Source organism: Myotis myotis, unplaced genomic scaffold (assembly GCF_014108235.1).
Source record: "Myotis myotis isolate mMyoMyo1 unplaced genomic scaffold, mMyoMyo1.p scaffold_m19_p_14, whole genome shotgun sequence".
Lineage (NCBI taxonomy): Eukaryota > Metazoa > Chordata > Mammalia > Chiroptera > Vespertilionidae > Myotis > Myotis myotis.
Genome location: NW_023416318.1, coordinates 11,678,393 through 11,692,404, shown reverse-complemented (window position 1 = coordinate 11,692,404; position 14,012 = coordinate 11,678,393). Strand labels below are relative to the sequence as shown.

Below are 14,012 nucleotides of genomic sequence, written 5' to 3'. Positions count from 1 at the left end.
ATCTAACAAAACTGCACATGCATTTACCCCTTGAATCAACCATCCTGCTTCTAGGAACCTGCCCTGAACATACACCTCTGACTAAATGGAAAACAGTTCTCAGATTATGGGGCTTATTTTGAATTTTTTAAAAAGTTTTAGGGTGTTTTACATACAGTACAATAATTAGTTCTGACAAATCCGTATATTCCTATAATCATCATCACAATCTAGATTTTAAAAATTCCAACACCCACAAAAACCCCCTCATGCTCCTTTGTACTTAAATTGTTCCCTGACACCCAGCCCTTGGCAAACACTGGCCCATTTTATATCCCTGGAGTTCTCCCTTTTTAGGAGTGTCATATAAATAGACTCAGATGGTATGCAGCCATTGATCTGGTTTCTTTCATTTATCATACTGCATTTGAGGTCCAACACAGATGAGCCTGTGTTGTTTCATGTGTCTGTAGCTCTTTTCTTTTTATTTCAGAGTGATATTCCAGTTATGGATATACCACAGTTCATTTATTCCCTCGACTACTGAAGGACTTGGGTTGTTTCTACTTTCTAGCAATGTAAGGATGAATAAAGTTCCTATAAACATTCAGGTATTGGTTTTTGTGTGAACATAATTGGTAAATACCTAGGAGTGAGATTGCTGGATCATATACAGTGGGGCCTTGACTTACGAGTGTCCACACTAACGAGTTTTTCGAGATAGGTCTGTCAGCCGATTTTTTGCTTTGAGTTGCGAGCTAAAATTCGGGTTGTGAGCCAGCTTCAGATACCCCACCACTAGTTGGCACAGCGAACGTCACAGTAAATGCCACAACATCAGCCCAGCATCACGTGTCTCACTCGTTCACTTTTTGATTTGACATACGAGTAACTTGAATTACGAGCTCCGTCACAGAACGAATTAAACTCGTAAGTTAAGGCCCTACTGTGTGTGTGTCTGTGTGTGTGTGTGTGTGTGTGTGTGTATGTGTATGATAAGTATATGTTCAACTTTATAATATACTATCTACTGTTTTCCAAAGTGTCTACACTATTTTGCATTTTTAATGAATACATAAGAATTCCGGTTGCTTTGCAATCTGTCAATACCTGGTATTGTCAGTATTATTTTTAGCTAATTCTAGAAGTTATGTAGTTGAAACACTATATTTTAATAGGGAAATATTGAAAATCATTAAACACCCACAAATAGGAGATTGGCTGAATGAACCATAAGTACATTCAATTAATGAAGTTCTATCTAGCAGTAAAAGTAAAATGAGAAAGATTTCTATGAACTGATGTGGATATATTTTCAGGATAAAAGAAAAATACCCAAAAAACTTGAAATCACTTATATGCAAAGATATATGCATCCCTATGTTCATTGCAGCATTATTCACGGTGGCCACGAGTTGGAAACAGCCAAAGTGCCCTGCGATAGAGGACTGGAAAAAAAAGATGTGGTACATATACACAATGGAGTACTGCACGGCCATAAGAAAGAATGACATAGCATCATTTACAATAATATGGATGGACCTTGAGAACATTATGCAAAGTGAAATAAGTCAAACAGAAAAAGCTAAGAACTATATGATTTCACTCATATGTGGAATATAACACTGAGACTTGTGAACACAAACAGCAGTGTGGTGGTTGCCAGAGGGAGGGGGGTGAGGAAAGAAGGGGGTCCTAATATGAGATGACAGGAGAAGATTTGACTTTGGGTGGTGGGCACATGGTCCTATATACAGATTTTGTAAATTAGTAATCCACACATAAAACCTATATGTTCATGTTGACTGTCACCTCAATAAAATTTTTAAAAAAAGAAAATACAAAAAACATGTATGTATTATGCTATTAATAGCCATGTTCTGTAAGGTGATACACACATGCAAAGGATACCGATTACTTACAAAGGATGAGTAGAAACAGGGTGGAAGGGATAAAGAGGAGAAAGGGATTTCATTGAATATATCTTCTTATATACTTTCTGTTTCTGACTCTCTATCTCTCTCCCTTCCTCTCTGTAAAAAATCAATAAAATATATTAAAAGTTGGCAACTAATTTTTTAAAAAAGTTAAGCACTATGCAAGCCAACAACCATTTTGTAAATTGTTTCTGGTCCATGAGCTGCCAATCAGCAACCTCTGATTTAAACTCTAAAGTTCTTGTGGCATCCTTATTCCCTTTAGCTTACTGAGAAATGATCCTTGTTTTCTGTTACTTTCCTGTCAATAGAAAGTTTTGTAAAAAATGAAAATATTTGAATTTTGGATCAAATATCCTAATAACTAGAATTCTTGCCAAGCAAGTTGACATAAATTAAGTTTTATACTTTTATAGGTGAGAAAAGAGATGCTTAGAGAGATGGCATAATTGGCTCCAATAGCACAAAGCTGACAGAACTTAAACCTTCTAAGTACAAATATTTCGTTCTTTTCAATCACCCTGTGTTATAGACTGAATTGTGTCAAACCCAAAATTCATATGTTTCAGCCCTAACATCCAATGTGACTACCTTTGGAGATAGGGCCGTTGAGGAGGTAATTAAGGTTAAATGAAATCATAAGATGGGGCCCTAATACAATAGGACTAGTGTCCTTATCAAAAGAGGAAGTCACATCAGGAGGAGGTACAGAGAATAGCCATGTGAGGACACCGCAAGATGGTAGCCATCTGCAAGCCAAGGAGAAACTATCGCCACTGGCACTTTGATCTTGGGACTTCCAGCCTCCAGAACTGTGAGAAAGCAAATGTCTATTATTTAAGTCATACAATCTGTGCATGTTTTGTTATGGCAACCGTAGCAAACAAATGCATACTGTTACCTCAAAATAACTACCTACAATAACCATTAAGACACCGTAAAAAGCTTTATATTACATGTCATTTGTATTTAAATTAGCAATTCCATCTGTTAATTCCATATTTCAAAAGAAGCACAAAAATATTGAGAGCTAAACCTGAGGTGGATCATTTGATCACATTGAGCTTTTGACCCTTGCTACATAAAGAGTCATGTGAATAACATGCTGACCACTGCTCTCTGCAAGTGTGTAAACAAATAAAGAGATACAAACTAGAATAAATATGTGCCTTAAAGGGATGCCCACTCTCACCACTCCTGTTCAACATAGTACTGGAAGTATTAGCCATTGCAATTAGACAAGAAGAAGAAATAAAAGGCATCCAAATTGGAAAAGAGGAAGTAAAACTGTCCTTATTTGCAGATGACATGATATTATACATACAAAACCCTAAATTCTCCATCAAAAAACTACTAGACTTAATACATGAATTTGGCAATGTAGCAGGATACAAAATTAACCCCAAGAAATCTAAGGCATTTCTATACACCAATAGTGAACTTTCAGAAAGAGAGACTAAAAAAACAATCCCATTTACCATCGCACCAAAAAAATTAAGCTACCTAGGAATAAATTTAACTAAAGAGGTAAAAGACTTCTACTCAGAAAACTACAGGACGTTGAAAAAAGAGATAGAGGAAGACATAAACAGATGGAAGAACATACCGTGTTCATGGATTGGTAGAATCAACATCATCAAAATGTCCATACTACCCAAAGCAATCTATAAATTCAATGTACTTCCAATTAAAATACCAACGGCATATTTCACAGACCTAGAACGAACTCTCCAAAAATTCATCTGGAATAAAAAAAGATCCCGAATAGCTGCAGCGATCCTGAGAAAGACCAAAGTAGGTGGGATCTCAATACCAGATTTCAAGATGTATTACAAAGCCACTGTTCTCAAAACTGCCTGGTAGTGGCACAAGAACAGACATATAGATCAATGGAATAGAATAGAGAGCCCAGAAATCGGCCCGAACCAACATGCTCAATTTATATTTGACAAAGGAGGCAAGAACATACAATGGAGTCAAGATAGTCTCTTCAATAAATGGTGTTGGGAAGATTGGACAGATACATGCAAGAAAATGAAACTAGACCACCAACTTACACCATACACAAAAATAAACTCAAAATGGATAAAGGACTTAAATGTACGACGGGAAACCATAAAAATTCTAGAAGAATCCAAAGGCAACAAAATCTCAGACATATGCCGAAGCAATTTCTTCACTGATACAGCTCCTAGGGCACTTGAAACTAAAGAGAAAATGAACAAATGGGACTTCATCAAAATAAAAAGCTTCTGCACAGCAAAAGAAACCATCAACAAAACAACAAGAAAGCCCACTGCGTGGGAAAACATATTTGCCAATGTCATATCTGATAAGGGCCTAATCTCCAAAATTTATAGGGAACTCATACAACTTAACAAAAAGAAGATAATCCAATCAAAAAAATGGGCAAAGGATCTAAATAGACACCTTTCAAAAGAGGACATTCAGAAAGCCAAGAGACATATGAAAACATGCTCAAAGTCATTAATCATCCAAGAGATGCAAATCAAAACAACAATGAGGTATCATCTCACACCTGTCAAAATGGTTATTATCAACAAATCCACAAACGACAAGTGCTGGAGAGGATGTGGAGAAAAAGGAACACTTGTGCACTGCTGGTGGGAATGCAGACTGGTGCAGCCACTATGGAAGACAGTATGGAGTTTCCTCAAAAAACTAAAAATGGAACTCCCATTTGACCCTGTGATCCCACTTCTAGGAATATATCCCAAGAAACCAGAAACATCAATCAGAAAGAATATATGCACCCCTACATTCATAGCAGCACAATTCACCATAGCTAAGATCTGGAAACAGCCTAAGTGCCCATCAGTAGATGAATGGATTAGAAAGCTGTGGTACATCTACACGATGGAATACTATGCTGCTGTAAAAAAGAAGGAACTCTTACCATTTGCAACAGCATGGATGGAACTGGAGAGCATTATGCTAAGTGAAATAAGCCAGTCAATGAAGGAAAAATACCACATAATCTCACTCATTCATGGATAATAAAGACCATTATAAACTTATGAACAAAAATAGATACAGAGGCAGAGCTGCCTCAAACAGACTGTCAAACTGCAGCGGGAAGGCCGGGGAGGGGAGGGGGGCAAAAGAGGGGGGTATGAGATCAACCCAAGGACTTGTATGCATGCATATAAGCATAACCAATGGACATAAGACACTGGGGGGTAGGGGAGGCCAGGGGGTTGTCAAGGGCAGAGGAAAAAAGGAGACATATGTAATACCCTTTGTAATACTTTAAGCAATAAAAAATAAAAAATAAAAAAATTTTTTAAAAATCATCTCTATCTCAAAAAAAAAAAAAAATGTGCCTTAGGTGTGTTACAATGCCATGTTCTAATAATGCAGAAGCTCTGAAGGAACCTAAAAACAAAGAAGAAATTATAGGCCCTGCTTTTTCAAACTATTTCTTACTCAATACTGCTTAATTTCAGTATTTTTTTTTTGTTTACAGAAGATGGTGTTTCTAAGTCCATACAAATAAACATTATTGAAACCTGTATCAAGTTTTATAAACTTTATTCTCCAAACACAGCACACAGACATAATGCCTAACTAGTAATTATTATATAACTAGAGGCCTGATGCATGAAATTCGTGCAAGAGTAGGCCTTCCTTCCCCTGGTTGCTGGCACCAGCTTCCCTCTGGCACCTGGGACCCAGGCTTCCCTCCCAGCCCTGACTTCATCCAGAAGGTCATCTGGAAAGACATCCGGAAGGACATCTGGTCTAATTAGCATATTACTCTTTTCTTGTTATAGATATTGTGTGTCCCAAGTACAGTGAAAAGAGCTTTATACACATTATTCCAGTCAATCCTCACAATAACCCTACCCTCAGTAGGTATTACGTCCTTCTTCTTACAAATCACCTTATGGGGTTCTTTGTATTTTACCTTAAAATATCTCAAAAATAACATTCTTGATGAATCTAGATCCATAAATACACTCTCAATCTAAAGTATTTGCTACTTCTAAAATATTTTAAGTCCTATCTAGACATTTACAGAAGAGCAAGTACATCTGCATATACCACAGGATGACATAGAGATTCAAACCAAATTCCTGAAATCATATATATTTCCATTAAAAATCAATTGAATTAAGTCATGAGGAGAACCAAGATGGCGGCATAGGTTAACGCCGGAGTTTGCTGCTTTGAACAACTACTTCAAAAGTGAAACCAAAAAACAGAAGGGACAGCACCCAGAACCACAGGAACGCCGGCTGAGTGGAAGTCCTACAACGAGGAGGAAAGAGAAACGCATACGGACACTCAGAGGAGGCGCAGTGCTGAAGTCAAATTCTGAGGTGCGGAGTGCGCTGAGCGGGCTGGCGGCGGAGGGCGCGGTTGGCGTTTTCAATCGGGAGGGAGTCGCAGACTCTGAGCTCCAGATCCGGGTGAGTCTTTAGGGACCCAGACTCAAACGGGAGAAGCGGGACTGTCTGGCTTCCGTCAGAGCGAGTGCAGCTTTCTCTCTGAGCTTTGCAGCGGGTGCTGGGACTCAGAGAGGCAGAGCCCCTGGGGACAGGACTGAGAGCCGCCATAACTGCTCTCTCTGGCCCACCCTGTTGATCCTGTGCGACCCGCCCCGCCCAAGCCCTGCACACAGGCATTTGCCGGATAGCCTCAGGCAAAGGCTAGATTAGCACCTCCCTAGAGGACAGAAGTTCTCTCACTGCTGACACAGCTGATTCTCATAGCCACTTGGCCTGGAGGTCAAACCCTCCCTGGAATTAGCTACAACAATCAAGATTTAACTATAAGACTGCGAACAAAGACCACTAGGGTGTGCACCAAGGAAGCATAACAAAATGCGGAGACAAAGAAACAGGACAAAATTGTCAATGGAAGATATAGAGTTCAGAACCACACTTTTAAGGTCTCTCAAGAACTGTTTAGAAGCCGCCGATAAACTTAATGAGATCTACAAGAAAACTAATGAGACCCTCGATCTTATATTGGGGAACCAACTAGAAATTAAGCATACACGGACTGAAATAACGAATATTATACAGACTCCCGACAGCAGACCAGAGGAGCGCAAGAATCAAGTCAATGATTTGAAATGCGAGGAAGCAAAAAACACCCAACCGGAAAAGCAAAATGAAAAAAGAATCCAAAAATGCGAGGATAGTGTAAGGAGCCTCTGGGACAGCTTCAAGCGTACCAACATCAGAATTATAGGGGTGCCAGAAGATGAGAGAGAGCAAGATATTGAAAACCTATTTGAAGAAATAATGACAGAAAACTTCCCCCACCTGGTGAAAGAAATGGACTTACAGGTCCAAGAAGCGCGGAGAACCCCAAACAAAAGGAATCCAAAGAGGACCACACCAAGACACATCATAATTAAAATGCCAAGAGCAAAAGATAAAGAGAGACTCTTAAGAGCAGCAAGAGAAAGAAACTCAGTTACCTACAAGGGAATACCCATACGACTGTCAGCTGATTTCTCAACAGAAACTTTGCAGGCCAGAAGGGAGTGGCAAGAAATATTCAAAGTGATGAATACCAAGAACCTACAACCAAGATTACTTTATCCAGCAAAGCTATCATTCAGAATTGAAGGTCAGATAAAGAGCTTCACAGATAAGGAAAAGCTAAAGGAGTTCATCACCACCAAACCAGGATTATATGAAATGCTGAAAGGTATCTTTTAAGAAGAGGAAGAGGAAGAAAAAGGTAAAGATACAAATTATGAACAACAAATATGCATCTATCAACAAGTGAATCTAAGAATCAAGTGAATAAATAATCTGATGAACAGAATGAACTGTTGATTATAATAGAATCAGGGACATAGAAAGGGAATGGACTGACTATTCCTGGGGGGGAAAGGGGTGTGGGAGATTCGGGAAGAGACTGGACAAAAATTGTGCACCTATGGATGAGGACAGTGGGTGGGGAGTGAGGGCGGAGGGTGGGGCGGGAACTGGGAGGAGGGGAGTTATGGGGGGGGAAAAAAAAGAGGAACAAATGTAATAATCTGAACAATAAAGATTTAATTTAAAAAAAAAAAAAATCAATTGAATTAAGTCATGAATCAAAAATGGTCAAATATCAGCAGTTTATACAGTTCAACTTTATTATATCAGATGAAAAAATTTAAAAACCCTTACCTTAATTAAGGCGACCCTTTCATTAGCTTAGACAAACATAAAACAGATAGTTTTATTGGGGAATACTTTTTCTGCAACACTTATCAGCAATCAAGAGACTGACTCTTTCAAATGTGAGATGGTTCAACATGTGAGATGGTTTTTCATCCAAAATGACAATTTACTACTGTAACTTCATCCACAGTTCCTAGTTTTTTCCATCTCTGACACAAACTTGATTTCAAATTAACAATATATTCACTACATGCTAACCTTGTGCAAAGTTATATTCTAGATATTTGGGACTTCCTACCATTTCATTCTATGGTCTCCTATTGATACCATAGTGATTACCTAGTGTCCTATATAACAAAAGCCTAGGTGGCATCATGCGATGCCCTCGCACAACGCCATCACAAGATGGCCGCCGAAACGTCATCACAAGATGGCCGGCAGGGGAGGGGAGTTGGGGGCGAGATCAGGACTGCAGGGGAGGGCAGTTAGGGGTGAGATCAGGACTGTAGGGGAGGGCAGTTGGGGGCGAGATCAGGCCATCAGGGGAGGGCAGTTAGGGGTGAGATCAGGACTGCAGGGGAGGGCAGTTAGGGGTGAGATCAGGACTGCAGGGGAGGGCAGTTGGGGGCCATCAGGCCAGCAGGGGAGGGCAGTTGGGGACGAGATCAGGCCATCAGGGGAGGGCAGTTAGGGGTGAGATCAGGACTGCAGGGGAGGGCAGTTGGGGGCAAGATCAGGCCGGCAGGGGAGGGGAGTTGGGGGCCATCAGGCCAGCAGGGGAGGGCAGTTGGGAGCGAGATCAGGCCAACAGGGGAGGGAAGTTGGGGGTGAGATCAGGACTGCAGGGGAGGGCAGTTGGGGGCAAGATCAGGCCGGCAGGGGAGGGGAGTTGGGGGCCATCAGGCCAGCAGGGGAGGGCAGTTGGGAGCGAGATCAGGCCAACAGGGGAGGGAAGTTGGGGGTGACCAGGCCAGCAGGGCAGGACATTTGGGGCAATCAGGCCAGCAAGGGAGGGCAGTTGGGGGCGATCAAGTGGGCAGGGGAGGGCAGTTGGGGGTGATCAGGCCAGCAGGAGAGCAGTTAGGCGTCAATCAATCTGGCAGGGGAGCAGTTAGGAGCCAGCAGTCCCGGATTGTGAGAGGGATATCCGACTGCCAGGATTGGGCCTAAACCCGCAGTTGGACATCCCCCAAGGGGTCCCAGATTGGAGAGGGTGCAGGCTGGGTTGAGGGTCACACCCCCCCACCCCACCATGCATGAATTTTGTGCACCAGGCCTCTAGTTAATAATAGGAAAGAAGCAAAGGGAAGGCCAGACATTATAGGCATGTCTTTTGGGCAACTTCACCAGGAAGCTGCAATTTCACACTCCCCAGGGAACCACTGGCCTACTTCCTGCAAAACGCTGGGGGAAGGAACTGAAAAAAGGGGAAACATATTCACTGTGAGATTAGGGTGGCATAGGGAAAATACCTGTCAGTCACCTAGGAACAGAGATCATTGGCCAGAATGGGCATGGCCACTGCAAGTGTGGGAAAATTTGGGAATACATAATCCCCTAAACAAAGGAGCCCATGCTCTCTTGGCACTCTTGTTGCTCCTGGCTCTCTTGTTCCTGCTTCCTTGCATTCGTCTGTATGGTCCACAGCCATGTGGACCCTACAAGCAATGAACTAATGGGCTGCAGTTGGGAACACAAGCTAAACCAGCCTGATGCTAGCTGGAGCGTGCAAACATGGAATGGAAATTCAGGACACTGGCTCTGATTTTAGCCCTGCTAAAGGCAAAATGGAACTTTTCTTGGGACTCAGAAAATGAAAGCTTGGAAACTCAGGGGTTTGATTCCACAGTAATAAAGCTTTCTACAATATCACATCCTTCCATGTGAGTCTCAGGAAATTTCTTTTCTTGGGATATCGCAAGAAACCCATTCCTATTAACAACATTGGTAACATTATTAAGTATCATCAAGCTAAAGACATAGTAAATAACCTAAAAATATCATTTGACTTAAAGAATGATTTAAGTATACTTCCATTCAATGCGTAAGAAATGGTAAAAAGTTCTTCAGAGAATAAAAAATATCTAAAGTAAGTTAAATCAAAATCTCAAAAACAATAATGGTAATCTGTTATAAGCAACCGATTACTGAAATATAACTTTCTCCTCAAGTACTACAGTCATTGTTGGCAAACTTTAAGCCATATTCATGAAGAATCAGTAGGAAACCCAAACCATGGGTTTGTTTTCTTTATGCATTAAAAATGCTTCTTTGTGGTCCTCTACACAACTGCCACTCAAAGTGAGCTCTGAGACCAGAAGCACCTCCTCACCTGGGAGCTTATTAAAAATGGAGATTCTGAATCTCACCCACAACCTGAAGAATCAGAATCTGCATTTTAATATGATTACAAGGTGATCCTATGCACGTCAAAGTTCAAGAAGTACTGCCCTACAATATAGGTTCTTAACTTTGGCCTTGGGGGCAATATGAGTTTCATGAATCCCCTGAAATTCCACGCAGAATTCTTTGTAAATGAATATATGTACATCTTACTCCATATATTTTTATCAAACTCTCAAACTAATATATTACCCCAAGTAGACTAAGAACATCTGCCCTACAGGATTCTATGCCACAGTTTAAAAGTCAAAATATTTCTAAAACTATTTACGCTGCTCTCAATGAGGTCTGTTGAAGAATGACAAGAATGAAGGTCAGAACGTCACAGTGGGTCACGAAAGACCTTATCTGAAGAATTTATTCACACCATGCAAGAACTATGCCAAGAAACCAGTTTGGAGACATCTAAATAAATAATTCTCTACATGAGGTTTGAGATTAAGAATGTGCTCTTGAAGAAGATTCAAACTGAGAAGTAAATAAATATAAAGTAGACATTTTTTAGAGATAGGATGCCATTAGATGACAGTGCAGGGCTGAATTCTTGTTGTAAGAGCTCAATCAGCAAATTTCTAATGTGAATTCTGTTTGATTTGGGATTTGGGAGCATTTTAAGAAGTTAACTTCCAAGCACATTCTTCTAATACTTCCTTCATGAGGAACCCCAACACACTTTACTAGTCCCACCATCTTCATCTTCTCTGGACCTCAGAAGATAAAATGAAGAAGAAATATGGCACAAAAATTAAAAGGGACATGCTCAGAATATTCAGTGAGTTAGTGATAAAGAATGGCTCTTTTCCAGAAGGTTCTCAGTGATATATGAGAACTGTGTATATATTTCAATCTTTTAACTTATCATCTAAGCATCTTTTTGGGGTGTGTATTACCCCAGAGCATAGACTATGTCTAACTTCTGTTTCCTTAAGGCATAGTGCCTGGTTTAATTTAATTTCCTTGACAGGTACCCAAAATGTAAATAAAAGGCATTAACTGGTCTTTCTTGAAACTGATTCTTTATTGTACTACTATTGTAACTTGTCATCAGTGATGAGCCTAATACCTGACAGTCTGGTCTCCAAGGTAGATCTACCTCCTATAGTACCAGTCATTCCAAGCAAGGAGAATACTAGAAAATATTCAGGATATCAAGTCTTCTCTGCCCCTTTCTATTTCCATGGGTATTAGGCAACTATCTGGTTCTTTTCTTAGCTCTATTTCTTAGAGCTGTTAAAAGTTCTTGTTACCCAAGTACAATAGGGATTATGATAAAATTTCACACATTGTTAACTATTAATGTACCTCATTTATACACTAAACATATCCTGATAAAGTATAAATTTTAAATGCAATTATTCACTCTCAATAATGTCCTCTCAATAATGACAACTATATTAAAAATATAATACTTTACACATATGTTAGTCTCTCAGACATTCAATCAAATGTAAATGTTAATGTTTTAGACACATAATTAACTTGGTTATTTGTTTTTTAGCCCTAACAGTTTAAATGGTGGCTATTAGATTTTTGACATGAAAGAAGAAGAAGAATAAGGACAGGGATACTGACATTAGTGATACTTAATAGAAGTGAGGAAGGAAGAGTAATGAAAATAGGGAATAAACTAACATTTACATAAACCAGCTTTTATGACAGGCACTTGTGCAAACCTATGGGGGCAGAGAATACTATCTTGACTTGATAGATGAAACACTATAAAGTGCCAACAGATTAAACAATTACCTAAGATTATGAAGTTAGACAAGTTTTGGGGGAAGAGGAGCGAAGGAGATTAGTAAGGGTATAGCAAAGGACAAGGAAGGGGACAAGGCAGTGAGCCCAGTTTTATGTGGAGAAATAAAACAATTAAAAGGAGACAAGTACTTAAAGGCAAACGGATTAACTGAGTATAGGAGTAAATGGTTCCTCGCACGTGTCACTGAACATTTTAAAAGTAAATGAATGGGATTTTTTGCTAATTTTTAAAAAATAAAATGATAGAGCCAGGGTTTGTCTGACTCCAATGACCATGCTACAACCACCAGACTCACAGAGAAACTAATCCCATTATACAAATAAGTATTTACAAAAACATTTTAACAGGAAATCTCACGTCATGGGAGTTTTATTTTTAAAAACACATTAAACACACTTCCAACAACAAAGAAGGATATAAAAATATGTACTAGGTAAGCCACTTAATCTTATTCTTTACCTGAAAGTGACACAGATCTAATCTAAGAGGTTATGGATATGTCACAAAATTCCCAGATTCTCTATAATAGCTCATACATTTATTTCCTCCAGAAATGTATTCTCAACTTTATAATTTCAATCTGAACCATAACTCAAGGCTAAGAAATTCCTGTGTTCATACCCCACTTTTATATCATCTTTTATTGGTCTCCAAAGACCCTTTTCTAGTTTCAGTGGAGGCCACCTAGATCTCTTTCTCCGGGTCAGGTAAACTCTACTCTTCCCTTAATGTAGTGCCTACCCAGTCAGTGTACAATAAAAAAAAAACCCTGAAACATAAAGAATGGACAAGTGCATTTAAAAATCTAAAGAATTAAAATCTAAGATATCTTAGTGCATCTTCATTTCCTTAAATTGGAGCTTATTTGTATTTAAAATAGTATTAAATTCCAGAATATCACAAAAGCTGAATAGATTCTCCATCACATCTCAAACATACTGTATTTAAACCTAACAACGGTCTCACATCCCCAGTTCAAATGTTAGTTACCTCTTCTTCATCTTCTTCATCTTCAACATCCAGAATTCCTGAATCCTGCTCAGACTTGGGGCTAGTGCTTTCTATCTCCGTATCAAAAATTGTATATGCATCTTTCTTTGCTTTTCTCTTGCTACCTATTCTGGGTGGTTGCAAGACGATGTTATCCAGGTTTCTTTGTTGCTGGGCCTAGGACAGAGACATGCACACACACATTAAGAAAAAAGCAATTAAGCATTCAAAAAACTCATTTTCAACAAATTGGTATCATAAAGAAAACATAACAAAATACCTTAATACATGAAGTTTTAGTCGCAGAAATAAACCCAAAGTAATGTATACATTTTTAACCCTGAAGTTTCCACGGGGGGGGGGGGGGGGGGTGTAGATAATCAGTCAATACAGTATTATCATCATACTTTTCAAATATACCCACTAAATCATCACAAAAATGAAATCTACCCATTTTCCTCTAAGTAGCCAAGAGAATAGTGCAAGATAAATGGCATGCTGAAACCTTGTGGTGGGGAGAGCTCAGGGGACTCTTAAAAGCAGTTGTGTGGATGTAAGAGATCAACACAATTCTCCTGATTAGAAATAAAATATCTTAATAGAGTGATTTGAACTAACTAATCCAACAGGATTTCATGACCTTTGTTTTCCCTGTGGAAAACAAAGTTTTAAAGATTTTCTTCTGAACTCTTCGAGAAAAGGAAGTGTAATCCCCTCAACCTAATAAAATAGACTCAAATGATGGTGTGATTTCAATAGATACAAAGAGGTGGGCAGCGTCACTTTCCAGGGTCA

At 39.4% G+C, this 14,012-nt stretch overlaps 1 protein-coding gene across 6 annotated transcripts in view; it reads right to left on the bottom strand.

The window, feature by feature from the left end:
• EXOC6B (exocyst complex component 6B) overlaps positions 1-14,012 on the bottom strand; it is a 537,234-nt gene that overhangs the window by 306,108 nt on the left and 217,114 nt on the right. For 5 of the 6 annotated variants that reach the window (XM_036334133.1, XM_036334135.1, XM_036334137.1 and 2 more), the window contains one exon: positions 13,218-13,394. The exons of the other annotated variant lie outside the window; for it this stretch is intronic. In XM_036334133.1, the coding sequence (XP_036190026.1) occupies positions 13,218-13,394 (177 nt within the window). The remainder of the gene's footprint in view (positions 1-13,217; positions 13,395-14,012) is intronic. 6 annotated transcript variants of the gene reach the window in all.